The sequence below is a fragment of the Microtus pennsylvanicus genome, chromosome 21 (genome assembly GCF_037038515.1).
Source record: "Microtus pennsylvanicus isolate mMicPen1 chromosome 21, mMicPen1.hap1, whole genome shotgun sequence".
Taxonomy (NCBI): domain Eukaryota; kingdom Metazoa; phylum Chordata; class Mammalia; order Rodentia; family Cricetidae; genus Microtus; species Microtus pennsylvanicus.
In genome coordinates this window covers 35,235,904-35,262,494 of record NC_134599.1, presented here as the reverse complement: position 1 = coordinate 35,262,494, position 26,591 = coordinate 35,235,904, and the positions used below count along the sequence as shown (strand labels likewise).

At 48.3% G+C, this 26,591-nt stretch overlaps 1 protein-coding gene across 1 annotated transcript in view; it reads left to right on the top strand.

Moving 5' to 3' along the window:
• The window catches only part of Stpg4 (sperm-tail PG-rich repeat containing 4), a 55,886-nt gene that overhangs the window by 15,379 nt on the left and 13,916 nt on the right, over positions 1-26,591 (top strand). The window contains exon 5 of the mRNA XM_075955663.1: positions 752-806. Coding sequence (XP_075811778.1) covers positions 752-806 — 55 coding nt within the window. The remainder of the gene's footprint in view (positions 1-751; positions 807-26,591) is intronic.

Genomic DNA, 26,591 nt, shown 5'->3' with positions numbered 1-26,591 from the left:
TCATGTACATGTGTGATTATGTACAAGTGTGATTATGTACATGTGTGTTACGTACCTGTGTGATTATGTACAAGTGTGATTATGTACATGTGTGGTCGCATACAAGTGTGATTATGTACAAGTGTGATTATGTACAAGTGTGATTATGTACATGTGTGGTCGCATACAAGTGTGATTATGTACAAGTGTGATTATGTACATGTGTGATTATGTACATGTGTGTTACGTACCTGTGTGATTATGTACAAGTGTGACCATGTACATGTGTGTTACGTACCTGTGTGATTATGTACAAGTGTGATCATGTACATGTGTGTTATGTACCTGTGTGATTATGTACAAGTGTGATCATGTACATGTGTGTTACGTACCTGTGTGATTATGTACAAGTGTGATCATGTACATGTGTGTTACGTACCTGTGTGATTATGTACAAGTGTGACCATGTACATGTGTGTTACGTACCTGTGTGATTATGTACAAGTGTGATCATGTACATGTGTGTTATGTACCTGTGTGATTATGTACAAGTGTGATTATGTACATATGTGATTCTGTACATATGTGGTCGCATGCATGTGTGATTATGGACCAGTACTGGTGCCTTTTGAACTTCACCATGCACCTCATGTCCAGATTAGTGTTTTAAAGAAGTTAATGAGAGATGAGAAATGAATTAGCAAAGATCTTCACTTTAAGAAACCAGATTTAGAAAACCATATTTTTAATTTTCTTTTTTTTTTACATATAGGAGTTTCGTATTTCGTTCAGCAGTTCAAAGATTCCCACCAAACTATTTCACACCTGTAAGTAAAGCGTAGAGCGTGCACGCAAAATGGATTTATTGCTTGCTCCTAATGTATTATCATTTAGTTCACATAATAGTAAGCTATGAATGAATGAATAAGGCAGTTGATACAAGTTATACATGTTAGCTACATTCTACATATCTGTAACAAAATACCTGCCCAAAATAACTTAGGTGGGTGGAAGGACTTCATTTTGGTCCAGTTTCAGAGGCATCCTGGTGGGAAGGCTTCCTGGTGGGGAAGGAGGGCATTCTGGTGGGGAAGGAAGGCATCCTGGTGGGAAGGAAGGCATCTTGGTGGGGAAGGAAGGCATCCTGGTGGGAAGGAAGGCATCTTGGTGGGAAGGAAGGCATCCTGGTGGGGAAGGAAGGCATCCTGGTGGGGAAGGAAGGCATCCTGGTGGGAAGGAAGGCATCCTGGTGGGAAGGAAGGCATCCTGGTGGGAAGGAAGGCATCCTGGTGGGAAGGAAGGCATCCTGGTGGGAAGGAAGGCATCCTGGTGGGGAAGGAAGGCATCCTGGTGGGAAGGAAGGCATCCTGGTGGGAAGGAAGGCATCCTGGTGGGGAAGGAAGGCATCCTGGTGGGGAAGGAAGGCATCCTGGTGGGAAGGAAGGCATCCTGGTGGGGAAGGAAGGCATCCTGGTGGGGAAGGAAGGCATCCTGGTGGGAAGGAAGGCATCTTGGTGGGGAAGGAAGGCATCCTGGTGGGGAAGGAAGGCATCCTGGTGGGAAGGAAGGCATTCTGGTGGGGAAGGAAGGCATCTTGGTGGGGAAGGAAGGCATCCTGGTGGGGAAGGAAGGCATCCTGGTGGGGAAGGAAGGCATCCTGGTGGGGAAGGAAGGCATCCTGGTGGGAAGGAAGGCATCCTGGTGGGGAAGGAAGGCATCCTGGTGGGGAAGGAAGGCATCCTGGTGGGAAGGAAGGCATCCTGGTGGGGAAGGAAGGCATCCTGGTGGGGAAGGAAGGCATCCTGGTGGGAAGGAAGGCATCCTGGTGGGGAAGGAAGGCATCCTGGTGGGGAAGGAAGGCATCCTGGTGGGGAAGGAAGGCATCCTGGTGGGGAAGGAAGGCATCCTGGTGGGGAAGGAAGGCATCTTGGTGGGGAAGGAAGGCATCCTGGTGGGAAGGAAGGCATCCTGGTGGGAAGGAAGGCATCCTGGTGGGGAAGGAAGGCATCCTGGTGGGAAGGAAGGCATCCTGGTGGGAAGGAAGGCATCTTGGTGGGAAGGAAGGCATCCTGGTGGGGAAGGAAGGCATCTTGGTGGGGAAGGAAGGCATCCTGGTGGGAAGGAAGGCATCCTGGTGGGGAAGGAAGGCATCCTGGTGGGAAGGAAGGCATCCTGGTGGGGAAGGAAGGCATCCTGGTGGGGAAGGAAGGCATCCTGGTGGGGAAGGAAGGCATCCTGGTGGGGAAGGAAGGCATCCTGGTGGGAAGGAAGGCATCCTGGTGGGAAGGAAGGCATCCTGGTGGGGAAGGAAGGCATCCTGGTGGGGAAGGAAGGCATCCTGGTGGGGAAGGAAGGCATCTTGGTGGGAAGGAAGGCATCCTGGTGGGGAAGGAAGGCATCCTGGTGGGGAAGGAAGGCATCCTGGTGGGAAGGAAGGCATCCTGGTGGGGAAGGAAGGCATCCTGGTGGGGAAGGAAGGCATCCTGGTGGGAAGGAAGGCATCCTGGTGGGGAAGGAAGGCATCCTGGTGGGGAAGGAAGGCATCCTGGTGGGAAGGAAGGCATCCTGGTGGGGAAGGAAGGCATCCTGGTGGGGAAGGAAGGCATCCTGGTGGGGAAGGAAGGCATCCTGGTGGGGAAGGAAGGCATCCTGGTGGGGAAGGAAGGCATCCTGGTGGGGAAGGAAGGCATCTTGGTGGGGAAGGAAGGCATCCTGGTGGGAAGGAAGGCATCCTGGTGGGAAGGAAGGCATCCTGGTGGGGAAGGAAGGCATCCTGGTGGGAAGGAAGGCATCCTGGTGGGAAGGAAGGCATCCTGGTGGGAAGGAAGGCATCCTGGTGGGGAAGGAAGGCATCCTGGTGGGGAAGGAAGGCATCCTGGTGGGAAGGAAGGCATCCTGGTGGGGAAGGAAGGCATCCTGGTGGGGAAGGAAGGCATCCTGGTGGGGAAGGAAGGCATCCTGGTGGGGAAGGAAGGCATCCTGGTGGGGAAGGAAGGCATCCTGGTGGGGAAGGAAGGCATCCTGGTGGGAAGGAAGGCATCCTGGTGGGAAGGAAGGCATCCTGGTGGGGAAGGAAGGCATCCTGGTGGGGAAGGAAGGCATCCTGGTGGGGAAGGAAGGCATCCTGGTGGGGAAGGAAGGCATCCTGGTGGGAAGGAAGGCATCCTGGTGGGGAAGGAAGGCATCCTGGTGGGAAGGAAGGCATCCTGGTGGGAAGGAAGGCATCTTGGTGGGAAGGAAGGCATCCTGGTGGGGAAGGAAGGCATCCTGGTGGGAAGGAAGGCATCCTGGTGGGAAGGAAGGCATCCTGGTGGGGAAGGAAGGCATCCTGGTGGGGAAGGAAGGCATCCTGGTGGGGAAGGAAGGCATCCTGGTGGGGAAGGAAGGCATCCTGGTGGGGAAGGAAGGCATCCTGGTGGGGAAGGAAGGCATCCTGGTGGGGAAGGAAGGCATCCTGGTGGGGAAGGAAGGCATCCTGGTGGGGAAGGAAGGCATCCTGGTGGGGAAGGAAGGCATCCTGGTGGGGAAGGAAGGCATCCTGGTGGGGAAGGAAGGCATCCTGGTGGGGAAGGAAGGCATCCTGGTGGGGTGGGAAGGCTTCCTGGTGGGAAGGCTTCCTGGTGGGGAAGGAAGGCATCCTGGTGGGAAGGAAGGCATCTTGGTGGGAAGGAAGGCATCCTGGTGGGGAAGGAAGGCATCTTGGTGGGGAAGGAAGGCATCCTGGTGGGAAGGAAGGCATCCTGGTGGGGAAGGAAGGCATCCTGGTGGGAAGGAAGGCATCCTGGTGGGGAAGGAAGGCATCCTGGTGGGGAAGGAAGGCATCCTGGTGGGGAAGGAAGGCATCTTGGTGGGGAAGGAAGGCATCCTGGTGGGAAGGAAGGCATCCTGGTGGGAAGGAAGGCATCTTAGTGGGGAAGGAAGGCATCCTGGTGGGGAAGGAAGGCATCCTGGTGGGGAAGGAAGGCATCTTGGTGGGGAAGGAAGGCATCCTGGTGGGAAGGAAGGCATCCTGGTGGGAAGGAAGGCATCCTGGTGGGGAAGGAAGGCATCCTGGTGGGAAGGAAGGCATCCTGGTGGGAAGGAAGGCATCCTGGTGGGAAGGAAGGCATCCTGGTGGGGAAGGAAGGCATCTTGGTGGGGAAGGAAGGCATCCTGGTGGGAAGGAAGGCATCCTGGTGGGGAAGGAAGGCATCCTGGTGGGAAGGAAGGCATCCTGGTGGGGAAGGAAGGCATCCTGGTGGGGAAGGAAGGCATCCTGGTGGGGAAGGAAGGCATCCTGGTGGGGAAGGAAGGCATCCTGGTGGGGAAGGAAGGCATCCTGGTGGGGAAGGAAGGCATCCTGGTGGGGAAGGAAGGCATCCTGGTGGGGAAGGAAGGCATCTTGGTGGGAAGGAAGGCATCCTGGTGGGGAAGGAAGGCATCCTGTTGGGGAAGGAAGGCATCCTGGTGGGGAAGGAAGGCATCTTGGTGGGAAGGAAGGCATCCTGGTGGGGAAGGAAGGCATCCTGGTGGGGAAGGAAGGCATCCTGATGGGGAAGGAAGGCATCCTGGTGGGGAAGGAAGGCATCCTGGTGGGAAGGCTTCCTGGTGGGGAAGGAAGGCATCCTGGTGGGAAGGAAGGCATCTTGGTGGGAAGGAAGGCATCCTGGTGGGGAAGGAAGGCATCTTGGTGGGGAAGGAAGGCATCCTGGTGGGAAGGAAGGCATCCTGGTGGGGAAGGAAGGCATCTTGGTGGGGAAGGAAGGCATCCTGGTGGGAAGGAAGGCATCCTGGTGGGAAGGAAGGCATCTTGGTGGGGAAGGAAGGCATCCTGGTGGGGAAGGAAGGCATCCTGGTGGGAAGGAAGGCATCCTGGTGGGGAAGGAAGGCATCCTGGTGGGAAGGAAGGCATCCTGGTGGGAAGGAAGGCATCCTGGTGGGGAAGGAAGGCATCCTGGTGGGAAGGAAGGCATCCTGGTGGGGAAGGAAGGCATCCTGGTGGGGAAGGAAGGCATCCTGGTGGGAAGGAAGGCATCCTGGTGGGGAAGGAAGGCATCCTGGTGGGAAGGAAGGCATCCTGGTGGGAAGGAAGGCATCCTGGTGGGGAAGGAAGGCATCCTGGTGGGAAGGAAGGCATCTTGGTGGGGAAGGCATCCTGGTGGGGAAGGAAGGCATCCTGGTGGGGAAGGAAGGCATCCTGGTGGGAAGGAAGGCATCCTGGTGGGAAGGAAGGCATCCTGGTGGGAAGGAAGGCATCCTGGTGGGGAAGGAAGGCATCCTGGTGGGGAAGGAAGGCATCCTGGTGGGAAGGAAGGCATCCTGGTTGGAAGGAAGGCATCCTGGTGGGGAAGGAAGGCATCCTGGTGGGGAAGGAAGGCATCCTGGTGGGAAGGAAGGCATCTTGGTGGGGAAGGAAGGCATCCTGGTGGGGAAGGAAGGCATCCTGGTGGGAAGGAAGGCATCCTGGTGGGAAGGAAGGCATCCTGGTGGGAAGGAAGGCATCCTGGTGGGGAAGGAAGGCATCCTGGTGGGGAAGGAAGGCATCCTGGTGGGGAAGGAAGGCATCCTGGTGGGAAGGAAGGCATCCTGGTGGGAAGGAAGGCATCCTGGTGGGAAGGAAGGCATCCTGGTGGGAAGGAAGGCATCCTGGTGGGGAAGGAAGGCATCCTGGTGGGAAGGAAGGCATCCTGGTGGGGAAGGAAGGCATCCTGGTGGGGAAGGAAGGCATCCTGGTGGGAAGGAAGGCATCCTGGTGGGAAGGAAGGCATCCTGGTGGGGAAGGAAGGCATCCTGGTGGGAAGGAAGGCATCCTGGTGGGGAAGGAAGGCATCTTGGTGGGGAAGGAAGGCATCCTGGTGGGGAAGGAAGGCATCCTGGTGGGAAGGAAGGCATCCTGGTGGGAAGGAAGGCATCCTGGTGGGAAGGAAGGCATCCTGGTGGGGAAGGAAGGCATCCTGGTGGGGAAGGAAGGCATCCTGGTGGGGAAGGAAGGCATCCTGGTGGGAAGGAAGGCATCCTGGTGGGAAGGAAGGCATCCTGGTGGGAAGGAAGGCATCCTGGTGGGAAGGAAGGCATCCTGGTGGGGAAGGCATGGCTGGGTTTACGGTGAAGAAGTATGCAACACTGGCTCGGGCACATCACGGTCATAGTCACTGGCTCGGGCACATCACGGTCACAGTCACAGGATGTACAGTGGCTCGGGCACATCACGGTCACAGTCACAGGATGTACAGTGGCTCGGGCACATCACGGTCACAGTCACAGGATGTACAGTGGCTTGGGCACATCACGGTCACAGTCACAGGATGTACAGTGCCAAGTGTGAGCCCTGGTGTCATTTCACACCATGGGTGCAGAAATAGCGGGCCAGAACCAGAAGTGGGGACAGGCGTCAAAGGTTTGCGCCCAGGAACCTGCTTCCCCCAGCCAGGCCTTACTTACCTCCTAACGACTCCACAGCCTTCAAAATAATGGCACAAGTTGGGGACTGGATATCTAATACACGAGTCTGTGGGGGCCATTGACTTTCGAGCCATAATATTCCGGTTCTGGACCCTCAAGACTCATGGCCGTTTCAGAATGCAAAATTAATTTAGTCTAACTTCAGCCTGTCCTGACCACTTTGATAGCCTCAGCAATTCCAACACTGTTCAAATATTCAATGTCTTTTTGGATGCTCAAGACAAACTCTTAGATGTGAGCCCCAGTAAGGTAAAAATACAAGTTATGTATTCTCAACATTCAATGACAAAGGAAGAATCCCACTCCAAAGGGATGAGTGGAGACACGGGGGAAAATCAGACCAAAGCAAGACCCAAGCCCGGCAGAACAAACACACTGGGCACATAGTGGAATCATCTTGGCTCTGATGGCCCTAGAGTTCCCCATTTATAGAGCTTGACATTTGCAGCCTGTGCGACCTTAGTGCAGCCCCGTTGGGTGCCTGCAGTTTCCCTCGGTATTCTTGGCATCTCCAGCATCCCGGGGCCTCTTTTACAGCTCAGGCTTCACTTCCACGACTCTCTGCACAGTCCTGTCAGGGGCTACCTGCAGGAAACACAACCTGGCTACACATTGCCTGGCCTCCCGGGCTTTTCTCTAGAACCTTGGTACAAGCCTTGCTGATCATCCCTTTTGCCATCTGCATACCCCCAAAACCAGAGCCACGTGGATACTGCCAAGCTTTTCTAGCAGCTCCAGCTGGGATGCTGCTGTCTGGCCTCCGAGTACCTGTGTGCTAAACCCGCGGGTAACAGGCATGCACACACATGTAGGCAAAGCACTCATACGCTTAAATACGTCTACAAATATTTTTATAAAAAGTAAATGAAAAATAAACTTTGTACCCCATTTCCAGCAAGGCACTCTGAGTCTTTTTAAATGCGAAGTCTTTTGAATGTGTTTTTAGTTTTACTTCCTGGCTCTTTCTACAGTTGGGGTCTTGTCCCCAGGGCATCTCTCCTATTGTCCCAGTGGGAAGTACGTGATGTCTCCTGTGTCTCCGATCTTTAACTGCTTCTGCTTTGTCTGTAGCACTTGCTTTGCCTACAGCTTTAACAGTATCCACACTTCTTTTTCATCAAACTACACATTTTCCGAAGCCTCCTGCTCACCCCCTTGCACGCTCTCATTGTAAATGCAGCAAAAGTCAGCCAGCAGCCATTGTGCCGCAGTCTGGCTATTGTTTGGAAATTTCCTTTTCCTAATTGATCAGTCCATTTTTTTCATCTGGTCTCACTTCAATTTTCAGGACGTTGGAAGAACACAATAAATTTTTAAAATATTAATTTTTCTTTTGCCAAAACATAATAGAATGACCATAATCGGACTCCTGACCGACGCTTGTTCCCTCTGGAACCCGCCTACTGTCTGCATGTCTGCCACCTTCTAGTGTTTCCAGCTCTCACCAGAATGGATCATCATGCTCTGTGCACAGATTCTAGGGTATCTGTAGCTTCTCCAAGTTCCCACATTGTCTTTAAGAATCAAGCCCAAAGCCGAGGACTGCAGGACCTGGTTTACCTCAGCCATTGCTCTTGGTGCTGATTTTCTGGGGGGGGGGGGTTGTTGTCTATTTTTCTTTTACTTTTTATAAAAATATTTTAGACACACACATACACACACACACACACACATATATACACTTAAATACACACACACAATGTAATTTGGAACTGTGGACTTAACTCAATGGTACAGTGCCTGTCTGGCATATGAAAGGGCCTAGCCTAAACCATCGGTATCTAAAAAGGAAAGAAAGACAGAAAGAAGAAAGAGAAAAAAATATTGATTCGCTGTACAATATCGTGACTTTAATTAATAACAATGCACTATACTGTTGAAAATTATCAAGAAAATACTTTGTTTTTATACAAAATGATAGCTAAGAGGTAATGTATTTATTAATTAGCTTGTTTTTTAAACAAAATTTTATTTATTTATAGTTATTTTTTATTTACACTGTGTGTGTGTGTGTGTGTGTGTGTGAGAGAGAGAGAGAGAGAGAGAGCACACACACTCACATATGTTGGAGTGACCATGGAATACAGAGAAGGCGTCAGGTCTCTGGAAGCGGGGTTCCAGCTGGTTGTGAGCCGTCTGATATGGGAGCTGAAAACGGAACTCAGGTCCTCTGGAAGCACAGTAATGGGTCTTCCCAGCTGAGCCGCAATTACACAATGCCAATATTACATGGATCAGTGTAAAAAACCAATCTTCTAAAGAACATTATTCCTTATGCAATGCCAGAGTATGAGTGGTCATCAGACTGGGGAAAATGGTCAAATGTGATTTCTTAAAGTATTTTTATTCTTGCTGAAAATAATACTCATATGTTAAATGTCAGTTGACGCCATAGATCATAACAAAAGACAGGGCCTTTCCCTATCTCTTCCTCCTATTTCCACTTCCTTGAAGCTAATCATCATCAATTATCTTAGCTATTTCTTCTGGTATCTTCATCCATATTTCTTATACAACTACTTTTTAAACCCTTAGGCATGATGTCTCAGTTCTCTCTGTGTGGAGTGTGGACTTGTAGCTATCATTAACTCCCCCCCCACACACACACATAACATTTGATACATTTTGATTTTGCTTCTTGTCAAATAATATATTCTGGAACTTTTCATTCTCTTGCCATCAACAACTGCTTTAATTTTGCTTAGTTTGTTAAGGACTCCAGCTTCACAAAACAAAACCAACCAACCAAACCCAAAACCCTAAGAACTTCTTAAAAACACTGGCAGCAGCAATTCATCGGTGGCTTTCTGTTTCTCTCCTCTGCAGAGGCATCCCTGCCACACCCACAATTCTCTGTTGTCCTCTTGTAGTGTAAATAACGCCTCTCAGCCTCCTGCGCGCTCTTCCTGGAACACTCCTTCATCCTCACCTTGGCTACGTCTTGCGGCATGCCAATATCTTGATAGGACACACTGGTTCCCCTCCTTCTAGACCTGAAGGTGGCTCCTTTTTGGAGGCTTTACGTCTCCTAACATGAGATGTGGAGACTCCGTGTCTGTGATTCTACAGCCAGATGAAGGCATGAAGTAGCACAAGACACTTGACTAACATTCTTTGCAAGTATTCTGGAATGTTGCTTTTGTGGAGGTCCTTGCCCTGGTCTCTTCTCAGACACTACTTTATCCATTCCATCTTCTGAATAAAATCATTTCGCGGACTTGGAGCATCCCGACCTTCTGAAAAGGGAAAAGAATACTTTCAGGGAAAATGTTCATAGGCAAAGAATTAGCCTGGGGCTGTGATTCATGTCTGTCCTGAACACACATTCCTAAAGCAGCTGTGGCTTTGGTTTAGACCTATAAACTTGTAAGTTGCCTAGAGCAAAGTCTTTTGATCCCAGTCATGGAAGACAATGGCCTGTGGTGTGAGTGTGCAAGCAAGGATGCTTGTGAGGTATGAGCGTGCAAGCACAAGATGCTTGTGAGGTGTGAGCGTGCAAGCAAGGATGCTTGTGAGGTGTGAGCGTGCAAGCACAGGATGCTTGTGAGGAGAACTGAATATCAACCTTCTGGTAGTAAATGCAGGATAAAGTCATAAACTCTTCTTCTTAGACCATCATAATCCAGTTTCTTATCTGAAAAAAAATCATGTGGCTGACTTTATCATTTAATTTAATTTTCCTAGAAATTACCATGAAAGTTATAGAACTATTAGGGACGCAGACCTGGAAGTATCTTCAGAAGTTAACTGTGCCTTGGTTTCTGGCTCCAGCATGGTCTTCTGTATTGGCCATAGACCTGGAAGTATCTTTAGAAGCTAACTGCCTTGGTTTCTGGCTCCAGCATGGTCTTCTGTATTGGTCATAGCCTGTCTCATTCACTCCTCACCACGCAAGGAGGTAGCATTTACTTATCTCTCTCTGGTAAGCAGGAATTAATTGTGGAAATTTCTTGCCTAAAGTCACATGATTACTAAAGAGAGAGTTAAGACTTAAACCCAGCCCATAATGATCCCAAAAACATGAGCTGAAGGCTGAGGGAATCACCATGATCTTCAGGCCATAGAAGCTGATCCGGGCCACAGTCCATTGGTTGCTATGTGTTTGTCTGTCCCCTAACATTATGTGGGAGCTAGGTGTTTGGAGGAGTGGAGTTAGTTAGAACTGTGTGCAGAGGAATTTGATCTGGAACCTACCCCCTCCTCATATAAAATGCTGGCCATTGAACCTTTCCCCTTGGGCAAAAGACTGGTGAAATTAGTGAAATGGCATATGCTTAGAGTCCCAGCCACTTGGGAGGCAGGAGCAAAAGAATTGCTTGAGTCCAGGAGTTCAAGACTGGCCTGGGTTATATAGAAAGGATATACGGGGCGAGACGTATGTATAGGTGAACGGTAGGGTATTTGCCTAGCTTGTGAAGTGAAGGACCGTGGATTCAATACTCAGTGTCCTTCTACCCCACCAACCACAAAAAAGAAAGAATTTAAAATAGTAATGGAGTGTATCCTCTGGAACAATCTCAGTAGAAGCAGAGGGAAAACAACCACACTTGACCCCAGGAAGCGCAGTGCAGTGCTGAGGAACGGGCTGACCTCAGTAAATCTGTCTTAGGGTTTTATTGCTATGAAGAGACACCCATGACCACAGCAACTCTTACAAAGGAAAACATTTAGTTGGGGCTAGCTTACATTTTCAAAGTCCATTATCGTCATGGCGGGAAGCATGGCGGCATGCGGGCAGACATGGCGCTGGAGAAGGAGAGGAGAGTTCTGCATCTCGAGTCCCAGGCAGCAGGAGGAGACTGTCCACACTGGGCATGGCTTGAGCACAGGAAGCCTCACAGCCCGCCTCCACAATAACACACATCCTTCAACAAGGCCACCCCTCCCAGGAGGGCCACTCCCTATGGGCCAAGCATTCAAACATACGAGTTTATAGGGGCCATTCCTATTTAAACCACCACAGTATCCCGGACATGCGTCCGTGTTTCTCTCAGGCAGATGAGATAAGTGTGGAAACTTTAGACAGAATTTTGTGAACAGCAGAGGAAGATTTTCTTAGTAATACAATTGCTATCCACGGTGAGATGAGAAAGATTGCTAGCTGTCAGTGCAGGAGTCTACGTCCAACCAAGATAGCAGGCAGGTGTGAATGAGATAAAACTGTCTCCAAACATGGTGGGGCTGAAGGGAAGACGTGGTGAGTGACGCACGCACGTGCCGTGCAAACACTTAAGACCCAAGTTTGGGTCCTCAGAACCCAGGGAGAGCTGGGCACAGTAGTGCACGTCTTCAACCCCAGGGCTCCTAAGGCAGAGTTTGGGATGGAGACTCGAGAATCCACAGAAACCTGTAAGTCAGTTTGGCATATGGAACAGTGAACAGCAAAGATGTCTTAGTTCGGGTTTCTGCCGCTGTGACGAAACACCATGACCAAAGCAACCTGAGGAGGACAGGGTTTGTTTGACTTCTATTTCCATGTTACTGTTCATCACGGAAGGAAGTCAGGGCAGGACCCTGGAGGCAGGAGCTAATGCAGAGGCCGGGGAGGGGTGCTGCTTCCTAGCTTGTTCCCCATGACTTCCTCAAGCTGCTTTCTTAGAACCCAGGACCACCAGCCCCAGAGTGGTACCACCCACAGTGGGCTGGGCTCTCGCACATCACTAACTAAGAAAATGCCCTACAGGCTTTGAGGGGAGGCATTTTCTTAACTGAAGCTCCCCCCTCTCAGATGACGTTGACTTGTGTCGAGTTGACATGATACTGTCCAGCACAGAAGAAGGTGAGGATCAGTGCTCTAGGCTTCCTCTGACCTCCACAAAACACTTCCAAACATAAAAAACACAAGACCTCCCAAACACCTTTAAAAAAGATGCTCCAAGTGGTAAAATCAGCAAAACAAGGGGCATATCCTGGAAGAAGGCGTGGGACCCAGAAGAACAGTGAGCAGATGTGCAGCTGGACCACTCCGCAGCAAGCTGAACAATTTCTATGGAGACTCATCGCGGAGCACACCCAGGGGACTGCTGCTAAGGAAAAGGGAGCTGGAGAGGGATAAGAAAACATGCCCAGCAACTTGCACAAGTGAAGAAAACAAGTAACAAAACAACAAGGACCCCAATAACTCCAAGTAAAACAAACGGCTGGGAAGAAAAAGAGAAGAGAGAGAAATCACAGTGTTACTTAGCCCTGCCAGGGGCAACGTGCATCTAGTAAACAGGTGACCACTTCTGTGTTCCGTGGGCGGAGGGGTGAGAGCCACACTCCCATGCATTCCAAGAAGCAGTCAGTAGGTAACTTCTACAACAGAAGTCAGGAAATAACAGCAGAACCGCACCACTGCCCGGAGGACAGCTGAGACCTAAGCAAGCTGGTTTGAGGTTCTTTAAAGGACACGTGGGAAGCTGTTTCTGAGAGTTAGTCATGAGATGGGGCGGCTAAGTGTGGCGTCAATGAAATTCTGCACTCACCTTTCTGGGCTCCGTGTCAGATGCTCTTAGAAAAGAAAAACAAAAACACGCCTCAGGCAATGAAATTGGAGAGGCACTGGGCTAGACTTTTGGTTTTCATTATAAGGCTTTTGCTACCAAACTTTTTCCAAACTGTTTTTATTAAATTCACATTCTCAAAAAAAATGTTTAAAATTACGTTCACTTGTGTGTGTGCACGTGCACTTGTGCATCCATGTTTAAAGGTCTGAGATCAGACCCAATTTGTAGGAATTGGTTCTCTCCTTCCACCATGAGGACCCTGGGGACTGTACTGAGATTGACAGGATGGTAGCAAGTCCTCCCCCGCCTGCCCGCAAAGTCATGTGGTCAGACCCAAATTGAAAACTTAGTGAAGGTGTGAGAACAAAGAGAAATGAGTGGGCGTCCAGCCTTTCTGATGTTTGTGATAGCATGATGATGTCTTTGTGTGAGTCTGGGCGCACCTGTGGGGGCCACCTGTGGGGGCCACCTGTGGGGGCCACCTGTGGGGGCCAGAGGACAAGTTCTGAGAATCAGTTCTTGCCTTCATGGGTCCCGGGGATTAAATCGGCTCTCCAGGATTATGTGGTGAGTGCTCCCCCCACCCCATTCCCCCAGTCATCCCATGTCTCTGTGTTTTGTAATTCGATTTTATTTCTGAGAAGGGTTTTACTTTGTAGCCCAGGTTGGCCTTGAACTCTTGATCCTCCTATCTGAGCGTTCTGGTTCCAGGATTACAGGTGTGTGTTGTGTCCCTCCTTCCCCACGCACATTTTGTATTTGACCTTAGGAAAAACAAAACACCCAATAAAAAACCCACTTGAAGTTACATTTTCCTAAAGGCTCTCTCAGTAATCTGGCAGTTCAAGTCCTTCTTTTTTGAAATCCTAATAGTGCCAGTAATCTAGTCTCTCCCCATCTTTAGCATTCGTTGGCCAGTCTGTCTGCCAGTTCTCAGGGGTCCACCAAAGGCTTTCCCTGCGCGCCTGCGATCTGGGGCTTCACCATTGCCTCCCTTCAGGGGTTCTGTATTTCATGGGAAAGCCATGTTTCACTTCGAAGTGGGTTTGCATTTTGTTTTCAGTGAGTGCTTGATGATCCTTCCAGCACAAGGGAGAAAAGCTGACTGACATGCCAGCCTGCCCGAGCTCATGGGTGCTGGGGAGATGTTTATTTTTGAGACAAATTTTCATGCCGCCCAGGTTGGCCTCCAACTTTGATGTAGCTGATGATGATCCCTGACCTCCTGCTTCCATCTCCCAAGGGATGGGTTACACCTGTGTGCTGCCTCACCCTGCTCTTCACTCTTGTCTTCTGTCTTAGTTCTATCACTGTGAAGAGACACCGTGACCACGACAGCTCTTATAAAGAAAAATATTTAACTGGGACTGGCCTACAGTTTCAGAGGTTTAGTTCATTATCATCATGGCAGGTGCTGGAGTAGCTGAGTAGGGAGAGAGAGAGAGAGAGAGAGAGAGAGAGAGAGAGAGAGGGAGAGGGAGAGGGGAGAGGGGAGAGGGGAGAGGGGAGAGGGGAGAGGGGAGAGGGGAGAGGGGAGAGGGGAGAGGGGAGAGGGGAGAGGGGAGAGGGGAGAGGGGAGAGGGGAGAGAGGAGGGGAGGGGAGGAGAGGAGAGGAGAGGAGAGGAGAGGAGAGGAGAGGAGAGGAGAGGAGAGGAGAGGAGAGGTGGGAGGCAGGAGGAAGGACTTGAGGCATAGGCTTTTGAAACTTAAAGCCCGCCCCCAGTGACACACTTCCTCCAGTAAGGCTGTATCTTCTAATCCTTTTAATCCTCTGAAGTAGCATTGGCTGCTCCCTGGCATCTAGCATTCAAATGTTCAACCCTTTGGGAGCCATTCTTATTTAAACCATCACAGTTTCCTTTTGGGAAGGATGTTAGGATGTGCAGACTTCAGGGAACATTTCTTACTGTTTTTTAATGCCACCATCCTTCCATGATCAGTCACCAGGTGAGTTTTATTAGTATTTTTTTGCTGTCATTGATTTGTATTAGCTCTAGGGCAAAAGGATATTAACATGTATATTTTCTGAAGGTTTTGGGGATTTTGCTTTACTCTTTAGGTTTATTTGTACAAAAGATCAAAACACAAAATTTTTATGTCAGCAAATTACTGTTACCTCCTACTGGCCCAGAGGCCTCAGGGAATAAGAGGACTGGCTTTGTTCCCCACACCTGACTCTTCAGACAGTGTTTAGATGTATCAAACAGAGGGATAAAATCTATATTCCTTTCCCTTTTTAAAACTACAGATTTAGATTTAAATTTTGATTTAAATGTTTTTTAATTTCCTTCTAAATTTTAATTTTTTTTTTTAAAAGACAGAATCTTATGTAGTCTTGGGGTTGGCTCAGAACTTTCTATGTGGACCAGGCTGGCCTCAAACTCAGTGATCCCTCTGCCCCCTGAGTGCTGGGATTAAAGACATGTCCTTCCACACCCAGTTAATAAAACATTTAACTCTCTAATTCTTCTCAGATGTGTTTGGGTCTGGTTACATGGTAAGGTCACAGTGCCGCCTGAGCCCTGTTGACTCAGCACAAGTTACCGCCTTGTGTGTGAAGCCTGCAGTCACCAGAAATACGACCTGCAGACCTCAGCCGGGTCATCTTCTCCTTTTTAGAACAAAGTTAGGCGTAAAATACGCTTGCGTGGCTGTTTCTCCTCTCGACGCGGCTTGTTCACTGACTGTGGATTATATTCAGCCCCTAGTAAAGCTAACTGGAGCCACAGGAAAGCAGAGTAGATTATTTTACATGATTTTATTTTTTAAAATATATAATGGGTGAACTTATCCTGTTACCATCGTGAATTCACAGCATATTTGATTATGCTTCTGTAAAATTGATAGACAAGTTTTATCCCGATTACTGATTTTTTCTCTTCCTGCCCACACTGCCAGGCCTTGCTGCTGTGGCACTGCCCGCCTCTTTTGTTTGTTTTGAGACAGGGTTTCTCTGTGTAGCCCTGGCCATTCAGGAACTCAACTTTCAAGTCAAGTTGTACAATTGCTAGGAAAAGGTTTGCGAAAACTAAAACACCATGTGCCTTGGTGCCATGAAGCCCGTGTCACAGGCTCAGAATGCTGTCTGCCAGTAAAGAATATGAGTCCACAGCTTTAAACTCAAAACCAGGACCAGAGAATGCTTTCAGTGGGCATCCTATGCCCTTCAAAGGCTAGCCAAAATCCTACATTTGATAAAATATTTTTAAATGCTTTACTTTTTTTTCATTTTTTAATTTGATCTGTATTGATATTTTGCCTGAACATAAGTCCTTTTCCATGTGTGTGCAATACCTGTGAAGGACACTGGATCATTGTAGGACTGGATTTGCGTCCATGTAGGTGCTGGGAATTGAACCCAGGTCCTTTGAAAGAGCAGCCAGTACTCTTAACTATGGAGCCATCCCTCCAGCCGCTGAAAAAGAAAGTTTAATTAGCATATGTTAATGACACATAACAATGGATTTCACGATGACATTCTTATCCATTTGTCCCCTTGTCCTCTGTGTCCACTCCAACTCCTCCTGACTGCCTTCCCCTACCCACTAGCCCCACCTTCCACTTGTCTTTTTTTATATAAGAAAAACCATGTTAATGAGGTTTGTTTTGTAGTTCAGTGGAGTTGGGGCCCTGGGTTCAATCTTTAGCAGCAGAAGAGAAAAAGTGTAGAAGCAAGGAAAGAAGTGAAGCAAGAGGGAGGAGGGAGGAAGGAAGAGAGGGAGGGAGGAAGGGAGGGAGGGAGGGAGGGAAGAAACTGAAAAGAAAACAAAGTAAATTGACTTTGAACTTGAAAACCAAAGGCATCCAGCATGGAGAAGTCATTCTCACTGTGCTCACATGCATGCACACACACATGCACACATGCACACACACATGCACACACGCACACACACACACACGTTGCAGGTTTCTTATTCTGTGTCAGGGGATTCAATAAGTAAATGCTTATATTTCATTCCCGAAGTGTGGGAGTTGCTCAGAAGTAGTATTTGGGAGTTTGGTTGGAAAATGTTTTTTAACCTCAAATCACAGATATAAGATTGTGCACCTATTGATGGTTTAGTTGTTAAAATAATGACCCCTAATAGATCGGTGTGGTTCTTTTGCCCCAGGTAAAGAGGGTCTTGAAGTATGTTTTTGGGTAGATGCCAGGGGACATGAGCAAAGGGCCTTTTTTCACCCTCGGAGAGATGATCGTGTTTTGCTGTTGGCACTGTGATAAAGACCAAGCACTACACACCCAGGACTAGAGGAGCAGTTCCTTAGACCAAGATGTCTAGAGAGACACAGCACTGAGACCATGTCATCCCAGTCAGGGACCTGAAGGAGGCCACTGTTGGTTTCCGTGGGAGCGTCTTCTCTTTAACCATCTCATTGGCTTTACAAATGACCTAAAGAAAACTATTGATCTAAAAATATTCATAATTATATCCCATCCTGACTGTTTCAGAATGTGGGCACACATATCAGATATTCTGACAACTGTTTTGGATGTGTGGAGCTGCTGATAGCTTTATTTAGTATTCCTGTTAGGGAAATTGGGGGTAAGGAAACTTCCATTTTTCTTAAAAAAAAAAAAATCCTTACTGCCCGCTTGGCATACAGGCTGCAGCAACCCAGAGTTTCTTTTGTCTGCCACTGTAGGGTGCAATATCAGTGCAACCCTTTGTAAAACTTAGTGACTGAGCCGGTGGTAGTGGCATGCACCTTTAATCCCAGCACCCAGGAGGCAGAGGTAGGCACATTTCTGTGAGTTTGAGGCCAGCCTGGTCTACAGAGGAAGTTCCAGGGCTATATAGAGAAACCCTGTCTTGAAAACAAGCAACCAACCAAACAAAAAGCAACAGCAAACTGTGACCAGCGCTAGAGAGACAGCTCAGTGGTTAGAAGGACACAGGTTCTGTGCTAACACCCACCCAGAGGCTCAGAACTGTATCCAGTTCCAGGGTGTCTACACAGTTTTCCAGCCCCCCCCCCCTGGCACCAGGCATGCATGTGGTTCATGTACATAAGTGCAGACACCCATACCTAACCACACACAAACCAACCAACCTGTGAGAGCATGGGTTTAGTTCAGTGGTTCTCAACCTTCCTAATGCTGCAACCCTTTATTACAGTTCCTCACGTTGTGGTGACCCCAACCATGAAATATTTCATTACTGTTTCACAACTGTAATTTTGCTACTGTTATGAACCATAATGTAAATATCTGTTATGTAGGATATGTAATCTGTAACCCCTGTGAAAGAGTCATTTAACAGTCCAAAGGGGTCTCCCACAGGTTGAGAACCTCCAGTTGAGCTCAATTGCATGTGGGAGGGCTTAGGTTTGATCCCCAGGACCAAAAGCCGTACCAAAACAACCTCACTAATCCCACTTAGATAGTCCTTCTCTCAGATACAGAAATAGCCAATCATACAAGTATATTATCAAAGGAGCCGGGCCTGGTGGCTCATGCCTGGAATCCCAGCACCTGGGAGTTGGAAGGAGGACTACCAAGAGATAAGATAAGATAAGATACCAGTACTGGGTACATCAAAGTCCCAGACCATCCTAAGCTAAATAAGACCCTATCTTTTTTTTTTCTCCCCAAGACAGGGTTTCTCTGTGTAGCTCTGGAGCCTGTCCTAGAACTCACTCTGTAGACCAGGTAGGTCTTGAAATTACAGAGATCCACCTGTCTCTGCCTCCCAAATGCTGGGATTAAAGGTGTGCACCACTGCCTGGCAAGACCCTATCTTAAAAGAAAACAAAAATGAAAAGGAAACTAAAACCCAAATACACCGTCAAGGAATTGTTTATAATAATAAGTCAGTTGCCAGAAGAAAGGAATCGATCTTTAAATAATTTTATGTATCCCCAAATGATTGCTTGAAGTCATTTTAGTGATTACTGTGAACATTATAAAATGGCATCCCAAACTTTGATGTATTAACGTACAGTTTAAAACGCCAGCATTCAGGAGTCAGAGGCACACAGACCTCTGTGAATTCAGGACCAGCCTTGTCTACATCATGAGTACCAGGCACCCAGGATTTTGTAGTGTGACTCTGCCTATAAATAAATAGATAGATAGATAGATAGATAGATAGATAGATAGATAGATAGATAAATGCAGTGGACAGTCCTCGAGAAATAATGACTTAGCAGTTAAGAGCAGTGGCTGATCTTCTAGAGAACCAAAGACTGATTCCCAGCACCCACAACTGTCTGTCAACTCTGGTTCCAGAAGCTCTGGCGCCCCCTCTTCTGGCCTTCACAAGTACCACATGCACCTGGTGCACACACATACCTCAAGCACACATACATACATATAAGTAAATCTTTTTTAAAAAGAAAAATGCAGCGTACAAATAATATACAAATTATGGGATTAATGTGGAAGAGATATGAAAAGCCAGGAAATATGAGCCAAATTGCTTTCTCCGTCATTGGGAAAGTCTATAACTTGGTAAAATGGTTGGTTATTTTGCTGGCATTGCGGAAGTCTATGACTTGGTAAGGTTTTCCATTATTTCGCTGCCATTGTGATTCTGTAACTCAAGGAGGTGGTTATTTCTTTTCTAATACCTTATGATTTTAAAAAATACAATTTTTGAGGACAGAAAATAAATAATATCTTGTTAGTGGAAACACATTTGATGTCAAATGACCATGATTTCTCTATTGATGTTGATCATATTTCCAGTCCTTCCTGTAGTTCTTTAACTTGACAGCCCCATGAGGAGAAAGGAAGGGATTGGAGAACAGGGAAGAGCATAGACAAGTGATAGTTTTATGTGTTGAGAAAATGTCCTGGATGTGAGTACCTGAGTGTGGCATCCTCCATATTAAAGGAAGCTGGCTCATCCCAGGTGTTCCTGGATTTAAGGAATGAGTTCAATTAAAAACTGAGCTGGCAGCTTGAGATTCCACGGGGAACAGAAGGTAATTAATAAACATGGTCAGATTGAATAAAGTAGAAAATTGATTTCTGCTTGGATGGAACTTGGAAATTAGGGTGATTGAGGCAGATTCCCAGTTCAGGCTCCATGGAGGAGCTGCACTGTGGATAACGGATTTTGAAAAACACTTTTCAAATATAGCCACAGATCTACTATGATTTAAAAATAAAATGTCTATCCTGGCAGGTTCTTTTCTTCTTGAAACGTGGTCTGTGCAAGTCTTCCAGTGGTGCCAGCCTCAGCAGGGTGGTTTCCTGTCTAGCGGGGAGTGGGAAGCCGTTCCAGAGCCACTTTCTTATAATATCACCTGGCCAGAAAAGGGGAGAAAAGATGGAGAATGAAAAAGGACTTTCTTTTTCTGTTGCGAGTGACAAAAACCCATCCCAAGTTAGCCTGAGCAAAACATAAAATCAAATGTAAAGGTCAGTGGTGTCTTGGTCGGTTTGCCAGTGCTACAGCTAAACACCACAGCCAGGATTGGTCTTGTAGAAACAGGTCTTAAGCGTACTATTGCTGCGACGAAACACATGACCAAAAGCATATTTCATTCACAGTTCCGTATACAGTTCATCATCGAAAGCAGCGAGGGCAGGGAAGTGAAGGCGGAGACAGGAGCTGATGCGGAGGCCATAGAGGATGCCGCTTACTGGTTTGCTCAGCCTGCTTTCTTTTAGAACCCAGGACCACCAGCCCAGGGATGGCACCCCCAGTGGGCCGGGCCCTCCTCCATCAATCACTAGGAAATGCCCTACAGGTTCCTATTGTATAGAGGCGTTTGTTTATTGTTTGTTTGTTTGTTTGTAGCCAAACTTGAGGCAATCTTTACTAAATACTGGCCGGGACCCTGGATATTAGCCAGGTCCATCTCCAGAATTCCCAGACTTTGGTGCTGAACTACATTAGTCAGGGACTTATAAAGATGCACAGGGTATGTACTTCCTGCCTTCGTTCAGTCAGGGCAAGCATGCGTCCTGAGGTACTTCCTGCTTAGTACTTCCTACCGTGTGATCAAGCACACAGCCTGTGAGCTGGGTCAGTCAAGCTTGTCTAGAGAAGTGAAAACATTCAGTTTGTCGTCTTACGTGAGCAGCCCCCCCCCTACATTCTGGGAAGCATCTCTCCTTGGGAAAGTGGGGCTCACAGGTTAGAGGCATTCTTGTTGTGGAGGTCTTTTCTTTTTTTTATTTATCTATTTATTTATTAAAGATTTCTGTCTCTTCCCCGCCACCGCCTCCCATTTCCCTCCCCCTCCCCCAACCAAGTCCCCCTCCCTCGTCAGCCCAAAGAGCAATCAGGGTTCCCTGCCCTGTGGGAAGTCCAAGGACCACCCGCCTCCATTCAGGTCTAGTAAGGTGAGCATCCAAACTGCCTAGGCTCCCACAAAGCCAGTACGTGCAGTAGGATCAAAAACCCATTGCCATTGTTCTTGAGTTCTCAGTAGTCCTCATTGTCCGCTATGTTCAGCAAGTCCGGTTTTATCCCAGGCTTTTTCAGACCCAGGCCAGCTTCTTAATTGAGGCTCCCTTCTCTTAGATGACTTTAGCTTGTGTCAAGTTGCTATAAAACTATCCTGCACAATTGACTGACACATAAACATATCACCATTAAGCCAAAACCTTTCCTTTCTCATTTATCCCCAAGATCTCACTCTAAAAAACATAATTTTAGAAGTCCCAAGTTTTTACAAATTCAAATGCATGAAAGGTTTAGTCTCTCTAAGATATACAATTTCTTTAAAAATCCAAAATCTCTCTTAAAAATTCAAAGCCTTTCAGCTGTGGGCTCTTTTTTTTTTTTTTTTGTGGGCTCTTGTAAAAATCAAAAATTAAGTCAAATACTTTTTTCAAACGGGAACAACCAGGGCACAGTCACAATCCTAACAAAGCAAAACCAAACTCCCAACAGAATAAACAGCTCAATGTCTGATTATCTGGGACTCACCATCTTCTGGGCTCCTCCAAGGGCTTGGGTCACAGCTCTGCCCACTGCAGCTGCTGTTCTTGGTGGTTATCCCGTGTTACCGGCATCTCCAAAACACTGGGGTCTTCTGCTGCTACTGGGCTGCACTTCTGCCAATAGCTCCCCCCCCCCCCCCCGGGCTCTCTTCATGGTGCCAAGTCTCAACTTCTCTGCACGGCCCCTCAATCCTGGGCCTTCAACTGCTATTGGGGCTGCACCTTCACCAATGGCCTCCCCTGGCCTCTCACAGCGCCAAGCCTCAGCTGCTCTCCATGACCCCTTCATGCTTTCAAGACCAGTTCCACCTGGGTGACTCTTACCCTACCAAGTTCGGCTACCAGTATGAAGTACAACCTTGACTACCCCTGGAGCATGGCTTCTGTGTGCTAACATCCCAGAAGATTTCATTCGGTGACGCTTGTCCCTTCTTAATCACCACTAATTTCTCAGCTCCAGCCGACCAGTTTCAATTGTCCCAGTGTATAAAGGTTTTACATTAGTGTGTCTGGTCTCTTGTTAATCACAGTTGATTTTTCAATTCCAACTGTCCAGAACCGCAGATTCTTCATACAAATGACCCAGCAGAGGCCTTGCGTCCCTCTGAGACTTTACAAGCCAGGCCTCCATCATCGGCACTGCTCTCAGCATTTGTTGCAAGGAGGTTGTTTGTTTGGTTCCTGGCCACCCGGCTACCTTAGACCTGAAATAATCACATAGAAACTGTATTAATTAAATCACTGCTTGGCCCATTAGCTCTAGCTTCTTACTGGCTAACTCTTACATCTCAATTTAACCCATCTCCATTAATCTGTGTATCACCATGAGGTTGTGGCCTACCAGCAAAGTTTTAGCACGTCTATTTCCATTGGCGGATCCATGGCATCTCTCTGACTCCACCCTTCTTCCTCCCAGCTTAGAGCCTAGTTTACCCCGCCTAGTTCTGTTCTTCCCTGCCATAGGCTCAAAGCAGTTCTTTATTCATTAACCAATGAAAGCAACACACAGACAGAAGGACCTCCCACACCAAACATTCTTGCCCTCAAAGCTCTGACGGAGAAGCCCACTGAGCTCTCAACGCTCAGTGACTCTTCTGGCTCAGCGTTCCAAAGTCCTTCCACAAATCTCCAAACATGGTCAGATCTGTCACCTTACTATCCCGTACCAGCTTCATTGAGGCTCCGTCCTCTCAGATGACTTTGTTGTGTCAAGTTGACATGAAACTAGCCAGCACAGCAGGTTTGATTGTTGTTGTCCCCTCCTCCAATTGTGGCTCTTTAGGCTTGGAGGTTCACGGTCAGGGGGGCAGATCTGGGGGGCACTTGTCACCGACGTGGGCTCTGCTGTCATTAGGTAGCTCAGGCATCATGTGGTAAGAACATTCTTGCTAAGGGGCCTCTTTCACTCAGGAAATGAAAGTCACATTGGATGAGGACTCAATGCTTATGGCCTCATTTAAACCCTAATCACCCCAAAGGCCCCAGATATCATAGATTAATATCTCACAGTGGTAATGAGATCCTGACATGAACTTAGAAGGAGACGCACCATGGTGGCATTTATTGGTGCACTTACCTGGAAGAGTATCTGGGTGCAGCTTTAACTTCTTCCCCATCCTTCTGACTTCTTTCCTTCCTGAGCTAAGACAGCCACAGGAGACCGACATCTACGTTTGTGTGTTTTTTTTTTTTGCCTCCTCACCAGGGGGGTGTGAAAAGGCAGGCTCTTCTGATTGGTCAGATTAGAGCATGTGACTGCCCTAGGGCCAATTACCATGACCAACAAGGAACAGGGGGTTCTCTCTCAGAATCGGGGTTGGAGAGAGAGGCTTCATCTGCCCAAGACATGGGAATGTGTTTAGAATGGGCCACGGGCACCGGTCCTCCTGCCACACCGCTGAAAGAACACAGATAGCTTTTGCTGTCTTAGAGAAAAGACTCAACATGTGCCGGAAGCAGGAAAACCGGGAGGGGGTTTTCCAGGCTTCGTCCCCTTTGGGGCCTTTGGCTCCTTTCCGTTTTACTTCGGTGAAGTCGTTTTCTAGTTCAGCAGCAGGGAGAGACGTGTGGGCCCCCAATGCCACTGCTGCTGATGGGGGAGCCAGCCCGTGCAGTTAGTCTTGGCTGTGATCATGGTATAAGCAGGGGAGATGGTTTCTGCCAGCAGCCAGCCCCAGCAGCCCAAGTTCCAGACCAGAAGAAGTACCAGTTCAGATCCTAGGTACCAGTGAGACCCCTCCTGGTATCCTGTTCCCCTAGAAACAAGGAAGGGCTGTGCTGAAGAAACCTCTTTCCTGAAATGACCCTGTCTGTGTTATTCAGCTATAGCAACGGAGAACGAAGTAGAAGCTGCCCTTCTGCAGACACTACAGCTCCTGCTTTTTTGTTTTTTTATGTGTATTCTTCATATGGACTGTTTCCTGGACGTACCCTGACTGCCCGGAGCTCACAGTCTCTGGTAAGCCTGCCCAGGTGTGTGATCCCTTGGCATAGCCCAGCTTACCTGCCTAACCAGAAGCTCAGGCCTCCTCACTTCCTGTCTTGTTCAGAAAGCAGTATCACCCAGGTGGACCTCAGAACTGTGGTCAGATTCTATTTTTAAAAAATGTGTTTGGCCCCTGGCAGGTTTGCTTCAGTCCCCCCCCCCACTCCACACCTCCCCCCACACCAGCAGGCATGTCTCCTCCTCTAGCCAGAATTTATAGAATCCCATCACTTCCCCCGACTTGGATCAGGCCAGTCACAGGCCTCCTGAATTCACCAAGGCCTCCAGCCTTCTATACCGCCTCCACCTAGGAGTCTCTTCACTGGGAACACAGTGTTCCTTTTAGGGCACACACTGCCCGACATACATCCCAGGTAACAGTTCCAGCTTTTACTAGGTTTCTGCATGTATAAATTGATATTGGGGCAGGGGCCGGGAGATGGCTCAGCAGGTAAAGGCACCCACTGCCAACCCTGAGAGCCTGAGTTCAATCCCCCAAAGAACCAACTCCTGCAAAGTGTCCTCTGGCTTCCGTGCTCATTAGACACACAGATGACAGGCAGACTCAGACATGCACGTGTGTGCACACACACATTAAATGAATAAAGTATGATTTTAAAATAGACACTTTATTTTATTGGGACCACATATCTATTTCTGACCCTTTCTTACTTCAGTGTGGTCATCTGAAAGTTGTGCCCAGAAAAAGACAGGGCACCGATACGTGTTCGATTCCTTTCTGCTATGATAAAACACGCAGACCGGAAGCAACTTTGGTGAGAAAAGCATTTGTTGGTTGACAACTTCCACCGAGGGTCCTGCTTGCTGGCTCGTTCTATCCCTGGCTCCCTCTCAGGCTCGTGCCTACCTAGTTTTCTTAGATAACCCAGGACCACCTGCCCAGGAAGCAGCACTGCCTGCTGGGCTGGCCCATGTCAACGAAGACAAGACAGTCCTTCACAGACAAGTCCACAGACTAACCAGATCGAGACAGTTACTCACTGAGACTTCTGACTGTCAGGTGATAGTGAGTGCTAACTAGGACAGCCGTGGGCTTTTTACGAAGACTCTTCTCCCGCACCACTCTCGCAGACCTGGTACGCATCACGTATGTAGCCTATCCTGGCCTCACGCTTGGTAAATCCTGTTAGCTTCCTGCGTGCTGGGATTACAGGCGCTCACCACCGTGCTTGGTTTGAGCTCTTCTTATTTTTTATTTTATTTTATTTATGTATTTGGGTTTTTGGTGGTGGTGGTTTGGTTTTTTTTTTTTTTTTTTTTTTTGAGATAGGGTTTCTCTGTGTAGTCCTGGCTGTCCTGGAACTCTCTGTAAACCAGGCTGGCCTCAAACTCAGAGATCCGCCTGTCTCTCGGCCTCTGAGTGCTGGGATTAAAGACATGAGCCAGCACTGCCCGGCTGCTGAGCTCTTTTCGTTTTAGAGAGAAAGAGCTTAGATTTAAGCGTTTGTATTTCCAGTGCTGTGCTCCTATGTCTGGGTGCTGAGTCACTCAGTCTAGCCTTTCCGAGCCTCTCTTTCTCACGGTCAGTGGAGGGAACAGTACCACCTGCACCGGGCTATTGTGAGGGTCAGATGGGGGCAGATATGTGAGGAGACTCTGCCAGCTAGGAATGGCAGCAGGGATGGGGCAGCACTCCTGGGGCACCTATGGTGGGCAGTGGGGTCTGCTGAGCAGGCTGGAGAGAAACCCCAGCTGCCTGCAGAAGAGAAGACTTCGCAGTGACAGACTGGCAGAGACAGGCAATCCACGGTGACGCTAAGCTAAGTATTTACATCGCCATCCAATGGTGAATACCTTTCTCAGTGTTCATAGGCACGCAGAGCAACTCCTGAGAGCTGCCTACTTGCTCTCTCTCGTTCCTGACCGGAGCATTCGCCGAGTGTCTGTTAACGGGCACCTTCTGTGTCGTGGTAGAGACTTCTCACCTGAGATGTGACATGTGTATACTTTCTGGGAAAAGATGATGTCATGAAAGGGGGCTTGGCAAAGTCAGATTGATTACTATAGCGTAAGATTTAGCTATTTATCTCATATCAGAAGTTTTGTAGCTGGCCAGTGATATCACAAGTTTTTAATCCCAGCACTCAGGAGGCAGAAATAGGCAGATATCTAAGTTCGAGACCAGCCTGGTCTACAGAGCAAGTTCCAGGACAGGAAGACAGAGAAACCTGTCACAAAAAAACAAAATAAAATAAAAGTACTTTGTTATATTGCTTATTTTTCTTATGTACTTATATATTCTCATTTATCTTAAAATTTTAAGTAAAATACCGAATTT